Source organism: Oncorhynchus tshawytscha, linkage group LG06 (genome assembly GCF_018296145.1).
Source record: "Oncorhynchus tshawytscha isolate Ot180627B linkage group LG06, Otsh_v2.0, whole genome shotgun sequence".
Lineage (NCBI taxonomy): Eukaryota > Metazoa > Chordata > Actinopteri > Salmoniformes > Salmonidae > Oncorhynchus > Oncorhynchus tshawytscha.
Genome location: NC_056434.1, coordinates 78396686 through 78410462, shown reverse-complemented (window position 1 = coordinate 78410462; position 13777 = coordinate 78396686). Strand labels below are relative to the sequence as shown.

The 13777-nt window shown below is 46.5% G+C and overlaps 1 protein-coding gene across 1 annotated transcript in view; it reads left to right on the top strand.

Moving 5' to 3' along the window:
• Nucleotides 1–13777, top strand: part of LOC112253128 (spectrin beta chain, non-erythrocytic 1) — a 124239-nt gene that overhangs the window by 80926 nt on the left and 29536 nt on the right. Inside the window, exons 7-18 of the mRNA XM_024425078.2 lie at nucleotides 373–485; nucleotides 3560–3750; nucleotides 3983–4100; nucleotides 4674–4832; nucleotides 6767–7069; nucleotides 7248–7401; nucleotides 8120–8990; nucleotides 9887–10024; nucleotides 10132–10888; nucleotides 12656–12858; nucleotides 13025–13115; nucleotides 13211–13357. Of these exons, the coding sequence (XP_024280846.2) occupies nucleotides 373–485; nucleotides 3560–3750; nucleotides 3983–4100; nucleotides 4674–4832; nucleotides 6767–7069; nucleotides 7248–7401; nucleotides 8120–8990; nucleotides 9887–10024; nucleotides 10132–10888; nucleotides 12656–12858; nucleotides 13025–13115; nucleotides 13211–13357 (3245 nt within the window). The remainder of the gene's footprint in view (nucleotides 1–372; nucleotides 486–3559; nucleotides 3751–3982; nucleotides 4101–4673; nucleotides 4833–6766; nucleotides 7070–7247; nucleotides 7402–8119; nucleotides 8991–9886; nucleotides 10025–10131; nucleotides 10889–12655; nucleotides 12859–13024; nucleotides 13116–13210; nucleotides 13358–13777) is intronic.

Below are 13777 nucleotides of genomic sequence, written 5' to 3'. Positions count from 1 at the left end.
GAAATACTTGAACTACATCCCACAAAAAGGCAGACATTTCAGGTAGTCTTTTCAAACACCTCTTACATATATCTAAATCATGTTTTTGACTGCAGTGCCTTTAAAAAAATATTTTATAGGAGGTGGTTTTGGGATCTCAGCATGTCTTCTCAGAGGCCTGCAGTGAGGGGAACAAAGACTGAGGCGTGAGAACGCTCGCGTGTATTGTTCTGACGGAAAATAGCCCCTCTACTCCAACCACATAAATGCCATTTTTCTCAGCCGAGCAGCACGGAAGCCAAACCGTCTGAAGATGAAGGAAACATGAACGAGTCAAAGCTGTATTTGTCTGACTCTTAGTGTGTGTGTGTGTGTGTGTGTGTGTGTGTACAGATATCAGCGTGGACCACCCGGATGAGAAGTCCGTCATCACCTATGTTGTGACCTACTACCACTACTTCTCCAAAATGAAGGCTCTGAAGGTGGAGGGAAAACGTATTGGGAAGGTGAGGGATCAGAGTTCATATGTCCCCAATCTGAATACCAAGAGTACAAAGTCTCATATCCCGTACTTCTCCAAGTACACTCATTCCCTTAGATCAGTGGTTCCCAAACTTTTTATAGTCCCGTACCCCTTCAAACATTCAACCTCCAGCTGGTTACCCCCTCTAGCACCAGGGTCAGCACACTCTCAAATGTTGTTTTTTGCCACCATTGTAAGCCTGCCACACACACTATACAATACAGTTATTACACATAAGAATGAGTGCGTTTGTCAGAACCTGGCTTGTGGGAAGTGACAAAGAGCTCTTAAAGGACCAGGGCACAAATAATAATCAGTATGTTTGCTCTTTTATTTAGCCATCTTACATATAACGTTATTTGTGAATAACTCACCACAGGTTAATGAGAAGTGTGTGCTTGAAAGGATGCACATTACTCTGCAATGTTGGGTTATATTGGAGAGTCTCAGTCTTAAACCGTTTTCCATTTAGTTTCATTTAGTTCCATTTCTATTTAGTTTCATGCTAGTAAGGGCCGAGAATCCACTCTACATAGGTACGAGGTTGCAAAGGGCATCAGTGTCTTAACAGCGCGATTTGCCAAGGCAAGAAACTGAGCGCAGCCAAATCCAGAAATCTGGCAGTAGCTTCTGATTAAATTCAGGTTTCACAGAACCGTTTGTTGCCATTTCGTTGAGGCTCTCTTGTTCAGATATTGGTACGTGGACTGGAGGCAGGGCATGAAACGGATTATGAATCCAGTTTTGTGTCATTCGTTTTGGGAAAGTACATGTGTAATTGTGCACCCAACTCACTCTGGTGTGTCGCTATATCACATTTGACATTGTCCATAAGCTTGTTCATTTGCACACACATCATACAATGATGGAAAGACCTGTGTTCTTGTTAATGCAGACAGAAAAGAGCTCCAACTTCTTAATCATAGCTAATATTTTGTCCCGCACATTGAGTATAGTTGTGGAGAGTCCCTGTAATCCTAGATTCAGATCATTCAGGTGAGAAAAAACATCACCCAGATAGGCCAGTCATGTGAGAAACTCGTCATCATGCAAGTGGTCAGACAAGTGAAAGTTATGGTCAGTGAAGAACTTTAAGCTCGTCTCTCAATTTTAAAAAAACGTGTTAAAATTTTGCCCCTTGATAACCAGCGCACTTCTATATGTTGTAAAAACGTTACATGGTTCCTACCCTTATCATTGCATAGTGCAGAAAATACACGAGAGTTCAGCGGCCTTGCTTTAACCAAGCTACATTTGGCTACATACGGACCGTTATTGGAATTTCCCGCGAGAGAATAAATGTGATTGGATGTTAATTATTTGACTAGGCTACCTGTATTTGACATTGTGTTATTTCGCTGAACACTAGATGGTTTAATTTTAGTTTTGGCAGTGAAACGAGGCTACTCAGGCGAAGAAGAACATTAAAAAAAAACTTCACCCAAATGTATAGCCCCATTGGAAAATACACTGCTCAAAAAAATAAAGGGAACACTAAAATAACACATCCTAGATCTGAATGAATGAAATATTCTTATTAAATACTTCTTTCTTTACATAATTTGTGTGATAGTTGAATGTGCTGACAACAATCACTGGAAATCAAATTTATCAACCCATGGAGGTCTGGATTTGGAGTGACACTCAAAATTGATGTAATGTCCTTAAAACAAGTCAAAATGAGGCTCAGTAGTGTGTGGCCTCCATGTGCCTGTATGACATCCCTACAACGCCTGGGCATGCTCCTGATGAGGTGGCGGATGGTCTCCTAAGGGATCTCCTCCCAGACCTGGACTAAAGCATCCGCCAACTCCTGGACAGTGTGGCGCAACGTGGCGTTGGTGGATGGAGCGAGACATGATGTGCTCAATTGGATTCAGGTCTGGGGAACGGGCGGGCCAGTCCATAGCATCAATGCCTTCCTCTTGCAGGAACTGCTGACACACTCCAGCCACATAAGGTCTAGCATTGTCTTGCATTAGGAGTAACCCAGGGCCAACCGCACCCAGTATATGTTCTCACAAGGGGTCTGAGGATCTCATCTCGGTACCTAATGGCAGTCAGGCTACCTCTGGCGAGCACATGGAGGGCTGTGCGGCCCCCCAAAGAAATGCCACCCCACACCATGACTGACCCACCGCCAAACCGGTCATGCTGGAGGATGTTGCAGGCAGCAGAACATTTTCCACGGCGTCTCCAGACTGTCACGTCTGTCACATGTGCTCAGTGTGAACCTGCTTTCATCTGTGAAGAGCACAGGGCGCCAGTGGCGCCAGTGGGCTGTAAGCACAACCCCCACCTGTGGACGTCGGGCCCTCATACCACCCTCATGGAGTCTGTTTCTGACCGTTTGAGCAGGCACATGCACATTTGTGGCCTGCTGGAGGTCATTTTGCAGGGCTCTGGCAGTGCTCCTCCTGCTCCTCCTTGCACAAAGGCAGAGGTAGTGGTCCTGCTGCTGGGTTGTTGGCCTCCTCCACGTCTCCTGATGTACTGGCCTGTCTCCTGGTAGCACCTCCATGCTCTGGACACTACGCTGACAGACAGAGCAAACCTTCTTGGCACAGCTCGCATTGATGTGCCATCCTGGATGAGCTGCACCACCTGAGCCACTTGTGTGGGTTGTAGACTCCGTCTCATGCTACCACTAGAGTGAAAGCACCGCCAACATTCAAAAGTGACCAAAACATCAGCCAGGAAACATAGGAACTGAGAAGTGGTCTGTGGTTACCACCTGTAGAACCACTCCTTTATTGGGGGTGTCTTGCTAATTGCCTATAATTTCCACCTGTTTATTCTATTTGCACAACAGCATGTGAAATGTATTGTCAATCAGTGTTTCCTAAGTGGACAGTTTGATTTCATAGAAGTCTGACTTGGAGTTACATTGTGTTTAAGTGTTCCCTTTATTTTTTTGAGCAGTGTATAAATGTACTGTTTGTAAATGTGAAGTTAGGGAATGCCTGCCTTAGATACTCGACGCATATTTCCCACAGTAGCTGTAATCAGTATGCAATGCATGTACTCTTCTACTGATTCACCTACTTCATCTCCTAGGTGCTGGACAATGCCATTGAGACAGATAACATGATTCAGAAATATGAGAGTCTGGCCTCTGACCTCCTGGAATGGATTGAACAGACCATCATCATCCTCAACAACCGCAAGTTTGCCAACTCCTTAGTGGGGGTGCAGCAACAGCTTCAGGCCTTCAACACCTTCCGATTAAGCCGTGGAAAAGCCCCCAAGTGAGAGACTTTGGGACCATTTCTACAGAGGCAACAATGTCACCCCTACTGCTGACAAAATATATATTATTCTGTGGCCTACTGGCAGGAAAATAATGCTCATCTTTTTGTTGATAGCTGGAGTTGCATGGGTCAAGGCAAATGCCACCAGCCATTAGAGTGGAATTGGGCTAATCTCCCCGGTCAGGTTTACACAACATTACAATTATGTTATTCTCTTTGTTTCTGTCAGGTTCACAGAGAAGGGCAACCTGGAGGTTCTCCTCTTCACCATTCAAAGTAAGATGAGGGCCAACAATCAGAAGGTCTACATGCCACGGGACGGCAAACTCATCTCAGACATCAACAAGGTGAGACCTAGTGCTCCTTAATAAAGAACAGGCTTATCTCAACAGCCTGGCTAAAACAAACACTCAGAAATCCTTGTGTCCTCGATTAGGTTAGAATTGATTACAGTGATTGACAGACAGTTTAAGGGCGGTAAGCTGATCGACAGAGGGTTCAAGTAGATTTAATGGATAGACATGGTGGTTTCTGTGAGTTTAGTATAGTTAATGACAGGAAGATTTACTTTGTTTTGGGGGATTGTACAGTTGCTAGGTGGGTTTAGTTTACATCACCATAGCTACCAAGGATAGTGGGAGTGAACTTTGGGAGAAGCAGGGATGGGGTGTTGGCGGGAACTGCAGCAACACTATTCCCTGGTGGCTAGGGTGCCACGGGCGGTGTAGTAGCCGATCAGGGCTGCCGAAGGGAGGCAGCCACTTGTCAAAATACCGCCCCATTTCAAGTGCCGCCATAGGCGGCCACCTAATCTTGCCTAATGGGGGCAGCCCTGAGTACAGTAGATGTATTAGGTCCATAGAGTTCTGTACGGTGAACCTGTATGACCGTTACTTGAACGTGTGTGTCTCTCCTGTCAGGCCTGGGAGAGGCTGGAGAAGTCTGAGCATGAGAGGGAGCTGGCGCTGAGGACTGAGCTGATTCGTCAGGAGAAACTGGAGCAGCTGGCCCGCCGCTTCGACCGCAAGGCCGCCATGAGAGAGACCTGGCTGAGTGAAAACCAACGCCTCGTCTCGCAGGTAACACACACTCATTGATACACACACACACTGGTGGTACACACTAACAATGACACTACTCCTACTGTACATTATCTACCTGAACTGTTTTGGTTCATAGCCATCATCCGCTCTGGTCATGGACAATGAAGTCATTTACTCCCCTGTCTCATCCTCATGATGTTCACCCATTTAATATCTCCCTGGTAGTTCTATACAGACCAATTTAATATCTTCCCCCGGTACAGTAGTTCTCTTCAGACCGATTTAATATCTCCCTGGTAGTTCTATACAGACCAATTTAATATCTTCCCCCGGTACAGTAGTTCTCTTCAGACCGATTTAATATCTCCCTGGTAGTTCTATACAGACCCATTTAATATCTCCCTGGTACAGTAGTTCTCTACTGTCGTGTCTTTACTATCATTAAATGAAGACTTTCAGTTTTTATCAAAGATTCTCTGTAAATAGTATTACGCGATTAAACTGATTAATCATGTAACTGTAATTAACTAGGAAGTCGGGGCACCAAGGAAAATATTCATATTACAAAGTTATAATTTCCCAATATAACCTTTCAGATATTTTCACATCTGATCAATCGTCTTCTGATTAATGAATTATTCATTTTACCTCACGTTAGTCTCATTCCAAACCAACAATTTACCACGTTATCTGCACGAACCCAGTCTTCACTATGATTCATCCATACATAAATAGTCTTATCATTTATTTATTATTAAGTAACAGTCAATATGGTTACAAAAAATGATAAGGGAATGTGGGCTAAACCGGCATCGCGGCTCGGTGGACAAAACAGGGAGTGGGGGTCAGCTGAGAAGTCACTACAGAGTTGATAATTATAACCATTGAAATGCTAATCCTTTACACATGAACGCTCACTCATTCGGAAACAATTGCAATCAATATATATTTATGCTCAGTTTGTCGTCTTGATCGCTGTTAAAGTTTGTTTCTTTTGTAGAATTGTCCGTCTCTCTCTCTCTCTCTCTGTGTCGTGGTTATATCTCTGTTGTGGTTATAGTGGGTAGTTCGGAGTGATATTCATTCATGTTGTAGAATGGATGTTTCGGCGGTGGTTCTTCGCGTTCAATGGTACTGAATTCCTAGCTGCAGACAATTAATTAATATCAAAGACTTGTTCTTATTCTGTCAGTATCGATAGTCTAAGAGTTTAACCACGTGGTATGGTTAAAAGATTCAGCAATGGTCTCCCGTGATTGAGAGAAACATGGTCTGACTGAGAATTTCTTAAAGTTGGGTTTTATTCGGAATTGCAGAAAAGGGGCTGTCCCAGGATGCCTGACCCTAACTGGGCTCAGGGGCGGTCCTCTGATTTAGTTCAACTCAAAAGGGAATTGAAGTTTTCTTCATTAAAAAGTCCAAAATCACATTACACAATTTTACAAACAGTATCATACTCACTCATTCATATTATACAACAATTAGATGTAAACCTCATATCTGAGGCTATTATATAAACAGCATTATGGTAATGTGGCCACACCGTCTCCCATGAGCTTCCCCAAGTTGTAACAAACGGACCAGTTCATAGCTGGATTCTTCACCGATCTGTTATACCTTCTCCGGAACATGAAATTCGTTCGGACCTCAAGTTCTTTGAGGTGGAAGAAATTCCTTTGTTCTCTACGAAAATTCACTCCGTCTCTTATACTGTGGGGCCATGAGGCACGGTCTTCTCCTCAGGAATTTACGACCTCTCTCTGAACACAGCAGCCTAGTTGGAGGCAAGGGGGAGGCTCTTTTGTACCTAAAGAGGGCAACGTCATGACACTACAGACCCATTTAATATCTCCCTGGTACAGTAGTTCTATACAGACCTATGTAATATCTCCCTGGTAGTTCTATACAGTTAGATACAACCCTATAACTCGCCTCACTCCTTTCTTTCCCTCGCTCCCTCCATCCGTTAGGACAACTTTGGCTTCGATCTGCAGGCAGTGGAGGCTGCCACCAAAAAGCACGAGGCCATTGAGACGGACATCGGCGCCTACGAGGAGCGTGTGCAGGCTGTGCTCTCTGTGGCCAAGGAGCTGGAGGCGGAGAACTACCACGACATCAAGCGCGTGACTGCGAGGAAGGACAATGTGTTGCGTCTGTGGGAGTACCTGCTGGAGCTACTGAAGGCCCGGCGCATCCGGCTGGAGATGAACCTGGGCCTGCAGAGGGTCTTTCAAGAGATGCTCCACATCATGGACTGGATGGATGAGATGAAGGTGAGGAAAATGGTGATGATTGAGGGATAGATTGGGAACATTGTGGTTGGATGGTGCGGTAAGAACAGTCACATTTTGTGATGTACGAGCAACTATCTTTGGCTTAGTTACATTGCCCACTATTGACCCCAGTGACAAGTGATCTTCCTGACCCTGTTGCTGTGCCCTGTATCTTCAGATGCTGCTGCTGTCCCAGGACTATGGGAAACACCTGCTGGGAGTGGAGGACCTGCTGCAGAAGCATGCTCTGGTGGAGGCTGATATCGCCATACAAGCCAACCGCGTCAAAGCCGTCAACAACAACGCTCAGAAGTTCGCCATCGACGCAGAGGGTGAGTCACGTGCTGGGATTAGTCAGTTTTGTGTGGTAGGTGATTTATTTTTGCTCTCTCTGTGGGTGATATCTGTAGGCTATATTTGGATGGAGCATAAAAGCAGGAGAGATTATAGATGAATTGTATCCTTAAGGGTATAGCTATACACTGAGTGTACAAAACATTATGAACAACTGCCATGACAGACTGACCAGGTGAATGTTATGATCCCTTATTGTCACTTGTTAAATCTACTTCAATTAGTGTAGATGAAGGTGAGGAGACGGGTGAAAGAAGGATCTTTAAGCCTTGAGACAATTGAGACATGGAATGTGTTTCTGTGCCATTCAGAGGGTGAATGGGCAAGGCAAAATATTTAACGGTTTGATTTAAGTGCCTTTGAACAAGGTACGGTAGTAGGTGCCAGGCGCAACGGTTTGAGTGTACCAAGAACCGCAACGCTGCTGGGTTTTCCACACTCAAGTTTCCTGTGTGTATCAAGAATGGTCCACCACCCAAAGGACATCCAGCCAACTTGACACAACGATGGGATGCATTGGAGTCAACATGGACTAGCATCCCTGTGGGAGGCTGTCTACACCTTGTAGAATCCAAGACAATGCTGCCACCTGTCAGAAAAATAAGTCCTTGTTCTTTGTCAGTTATATAAGCTTGTATTTTCAGTTTAAATGATAGAGGTGTTTTGAGTGTGACGTGTTCCTGTCCCCCCTTTTAGGCTACAAGCCCTGTGACCCCCAGGTGATCCGAGACCGCATGGCCCACATGGAGTTCTGCTACGCAGAGCTGAGCCAGCTGGCCGCCGATCGCTGCGCCCGCCTGGAGGAGTCCCGCCGCCTCTGGAAGTTCTTCTGGGAGATGGCCGAGGAGGAGGGCTGGATCCGGGAGAAGGAACAGATCCTGTCCTCGGAGGACTGTGGCAAGGACCTGACGGGGGCCGTGCGCCTGCTGAGCCAGCATCGTGCCTTCGAGGACGAGATGAGCGGTCGCGCTGGCCACTTGCAGCAGACCATCAAACAGGGAGAGGAGCTGGTGGCCGCCGACCACTTCGGAGCTGACAAGATCCGCAAACGCATCCAAGACATCCAGGCGCAGTGGGCGGCCCTGGAGGGGCTGTCTGCAGTCAGGAAGGCCCGGCTGGAGGAGGCCTGCAACCTGCACCAGTTCCAGGCTGACGCCGATGACATTGATGCCTGGATGCTGGATGTTCTCCGCATCGTGTCCAGTGCTGACGTTGGCCACGACGAGTTCTCCACCCAGGCCCTGGTCAAGAAGCACAAGGACGTGGCCGAGGAGATCACCAGCTACCGACCAGTCATTGACGCCCTGCACGAGCAGTCCAAAACCCTACCCAAGGAGCAAACTGGCTCAGAGGAGGTGCAGGGGCGCCTGGCAGGCATTGAGGAGCGCTACAAGGAGGTGGCTGAGCTGACCCGGCTAAGGAAACAGGCCCTGCAGGATGCCCTGGCCCTCTATAAGATGTTCAATGAGGCGGCCGCCTGTGAGGTGTGGATCGATGAGAAGGAGCAGTGGCTCAACAGTATGGAGATACCAGAGAAACTGGAAGATCTGGAAGTGGTTCAGCACAGGTAAAGACATCCAGCCTAACCATGCTTATCGAGTTCAGATGCATTATGTCAGTTGATCAATTTGGAGATCTGTTGTCATCTCAAGACAACCCTTTCTCTTGAGGCAGACTTGAGACATAAAACTCCCACAGTGAAACCTCTGTGCCAAGAAAATTCTGAATATTTCCCATGTTTGCAATATCTTTGTATGTCTGTCAGAGCTAGAATTAAATGTATGTGCTCCCTGCGGTTTGGCTGGACATTGGAATGTAGCACATTGGAAGGGATGTGTGAAACAAATACTTTTTATGCCAGCTAGAGTGGGCCGCTAGTGCAAGGTGTGGAAACTAGAATCCTGTAATTCACTTCCCACTTAGCAACAGAGCCTACAATGTTTTAAAGCCAAATCATTCAAGTCTTCCCACACTGAGAAGAAACAGGCTGTGTCCTCAGTTAGCTTAGTGTTTTGGACAGTAGTTCAATGGCTTGTTTACTCCGTGTGTCTCTGGTCTGAAATGATGTCTCCCCCTCCACACTGTTTACTCACTGTCCACCGCATGGAACCATTCCCAGACTCCTGTTTCATTGGCTTTGCTTCTATATACTGACAGCTAGAACATGGCATTACAGTTTAGCTGGAAACAAAGCATGTTAACAGAATTAACATTAAAATCACATTGTTTCCATCTGCTTATGTACAGTACACATTTCTCCTCCTCCCCCTATTCTACACCCCTCTACCCCTTCTCCCTCTCTCCTCCTCTCCCATTCTTTGTCCATCTCTCTACCTCTTCCCCCTCTATCCCCTCTCTCTACCACCTCCTCTGCCTCCAACCCTCTCCCTCCCCCTCCCTCTTCTTTCTCACCCTCTCTCTACCTCCCCCTCTCTACATCCTCCTCACCCTCTTCCCCCGCAGGTTTGAGAGTCTGGAGCCAGAGATGAACAACCAAGCATCCCGTGTTGCCGTGGTGAACCAGATTGCTAGGCAACTCATCCACAACGGTCACCCCAGTGAGAAGGAGATCAAAGCCCAACAGGACAAACTCAACACCAGGTCGAGTAACATCCTACATCAATCTTAACACCAACTACATTTAACCTCAGTTAAAAACCTCTAGTGGAAATGTATTCTCCCCTGACTGTGTTTCTACGTCACTCTAGATGGAGCCAGTTCCGTGACCTAGTTGACCTGAAGAAAGACTCCCTCAACTCAGCTCTGGGTGTGCAGAACTACCACCTGGAGTGCAATGAAACCAAGTCGTGGATCCGTGAGAAGACCAAGGTTATCGAGTCCACCCAGGAGCTGGGCAACGATCTTGCCGGGGTCATGGCCCTACAGCGCAAACTCACCGGCATGGAACGTGACCTGGCTGCCATCGAGGACAAGCTGGGAGAACTGGGGAAGGAGGGGGAGTGCCTGGCGACTGAGCACCCTGACCAGGCTCAGGGCATCATGGGTCGTCTGGGGGAGATCACAGGGGTGTGGGATGAGATGAAGGGCACCTTGAAGAATCGCGAGGAGTCTCTTGGCGAGGCCAGCAAGCTGCAGCAGTTCTTCCGGGAGCTGGATGACTTCCAATCATGGCTGTCCAAGACCCAGACGGCCATCGCCTCAGAGGACATGCCCAACACACTGACGGAGGCCGAGAAGCTTCTGGCGCAGCATGAGGGCATCAAGAACGAGATCCGCAACTACGAGGAGGACTACCAGAAGATGAGGGACATGGGCGAGATGGTGACCCAGGGCCAGACGGACGCCCAGTACATGTTCCTGAGGCAGAGGCTGCAGGCCCTCGACACGGGCTGGAACGAGCTGCACAAGATGTGGGAGAACCGTCAGAACCTACTGTCCCAGTCCCATGCCCACCAGCTGTTCCTCAGGGACACCAAGCAGGCTGAGGCCTTCCTCAACAACCAGGTAACATCACATTGCACACTTCTATAGGGCTGACACCATTTAGTCGATTGGTAGATAGGCTGTTACTTGACTGAGATTTCTTTAGTCGAGCAGTAGCAAACATTTTTTAAATAATTAATGGTGTACCAGACAATGGTCTGATTTGCGCCAGTCTGAGTGGGCTAATCTATTGAGGCCGTGGGGATGGCACTGTCCATCATTCTAAGATGTGCTACCGAAATTGTATATGGTTATATTATTTAAGAACAATGGTGCAACACCAATAGAAATAATCTAATTTTTATGTGCTTTCTCCCTCGTTGGATTGCAGTCGCTGTCCTCCGTTCTAAAATATCAGTGCGACATTGAATTGGTGCCTTTTCCAAACTGTTGCTATTTGCATAATAGCAAAGATACCCGGTGTATTGGTGTTGAGAACAATGAGGCAGAAGTGGAGTTAGGAAATGAGAAAACAGCCCTTATCTTAATTGTCTAAGAAAAGTGAGGAGATAAAAATGTGCCTGGCTTTATAAATCATCCATATAGTGTATCTACTGAAATGAGACAGATCATGCTTGTTACCAGTTTGAGTGTTTGTTTAATAAAGCCTCCTGCAACCACATGTCAGATACAAATTCGGCTGTTTGTAATCTTTGCTATGCTGTAATGAAGGCTTTACATTGTTTTTCTTTAGAACAGCCTCTGGTAGTAGAAAAATAATATTTATAATAATAAAGAGAAAAGAGAGGGTTGAGGGAATAGGGAATGTTTTTCCCTAACAAATTTCAGTGACAACTCTTCAATCAGAAATGTCTGTAATTATGTTGCAGCTTCAGCAACACGGACAGCGCGATAAACACTGTCGATGTTCTGTGGTGGTCGCTGCAGGAGGGAGGAGAGGGAGACAACCGGTGCTAGTTAGTCACTCGCTTTTAAAAAATGTACACAGCCGCAGCAAGTCTGAGCCCGGCACAATCAAATCAATTGCAGTCAGACTCCCTATAGTCATTTGTCTTAATTATTTAATCAAACGGTTTGTTTAAATCAGACAAGCTCAGTACATAGTTGATTTGATTGAAACACACAGGACGTGTCTATATGGAAAAATACACGTTTTAACATTTTAACCAATCAATTGGCGAAAGAACAGAAGACTCTCGGTCGATCAAGATTTTTTTTTTGTCAGGGAAAGCACTACACTTCTGCCCATTTTTGTTTCAGACAAATGGCAGTGAGCAGAATAACCTGAACGTTTTGAATACATGCGATGGCACAGTGTACAAAGCAAGCTCTCGGTACTGCAAGGACTGCGTCATACTGTTAACATTAACATTATAGTTAAATAATGGCCTACACACATTGTTAAAGAAAGTATGCGTGTGTGTGCGCAATTATCAGTGTGTGCGCATTCCTTTGTGGTCTAGCTGACTGGTTGAACCCCTCATTATTAGAGTGATGCTAAGAGAGGCAGATGGCTCTTGGTCAGATCACTGTCTGGGGCTTCAGCTGGACTGCGCTGATCAGCACTACCTCTCACATCCCAGCCAATCAGATGCATGCATGCACACACACACACACCTCTGTTGGCTCAGTCCTCTGGAAAGATTTCTGAGAAACACCATATCCGCTGTTACTGTGCTACGGTAGGAGACAGTACATGTGAGTCACTTGCATGTTCTTGAAGAGTCGAATGGCACACTCACTGACGCCGCTACTGTCCGCCTCCTTCCTCATTCCCTCTTTCCCTGCCTCCCTCTCTCTCTCTCTCTCTCTCTCTCTCTCTCTCAGGAGTATGTGCTGGCCCATACAGAGATGCCCAGGACTCTGGAGGGGGCGGAGGGAGCCATTAAGAAGCAGGAGGACTTCATGACCACCATGGACGCCAACGAGGAGAAGATCAAAGCTGTGGTGGACACCGGACGCAGGCTGGTCAGCGATGGAAATGTCAACGCTGACCGCATCCAGGAGAAAGTGGACTCTATCGATGAGAGGTATTGAATACTTTGTTAAAAGCTCTATACAATTTCATTTATTGTGTATGTGGAGAACTGAGTGGTAGCCATCATTACCCATAAAAAAAATTAAGCAGCTGTTTCTGAACTCTTACCTCTCTCTGCTAAAGATATGTTTTAACGTGTGTGTGGTGTGTGTGTGAAGACATAAGAAGAACCGCATGATGGCCAGTGAGCTTCTCTGTAAGCTGAAGGATAACAGAGACCTGCAGAAGTTCCTCCAGGACTGCCAAGAGGTAAGCTGCCCTCTATCACACCCATATAACATACCCCTCACCTACTCTCTCTCTCTCTGGGTGTGTCTCACTAATTGGCTCTTTGGTGTGTGCAGCTCTCCCTGTGGATCAATGAGAAGATGCTCACAGCTCAGGACATGTCGTACGACGAAGCCAGAAACCTCCACAGCAAATGGCTCAAACACCAGGCGTTCATGGCCGAGCTGCAGTCCAACAAGGAGTGGCTGGACAAGATCGAGAAGGTCAGTGACTTAATGATGTATATCTTCTCTTTGACAATTTTGTTGCACATGTCCCCTCCCTTGAGATTTGTGTTGTTTTCTGAGGGTGCGTGTCCCTAAAGCTCTCTCTTTCTCTGTGTGTGTGAAGTAGTTCTTTTTTTAGCTCATAACTTATTGTTGATGCTTATACTCCACACTTCCCTCCAGTCTGATAAGAACAGCGCTCTCCTTTGGATAATTTAGTCCTGAATGCAGAGCGATCAAGTCATGACAACCACGTGGGCTATTTAAGCAATAAGGCCCGAGGGGTGTGTGCTATATGGCCAATATACCATGGCTAAGGGCTGTTCTTGGATATTGGCCACAAACCCCCGAGGTGCCTTATTGCTATTATAAACTGGTTACAAATGTAATTAGAACAATACAAATAATTATTTTGTC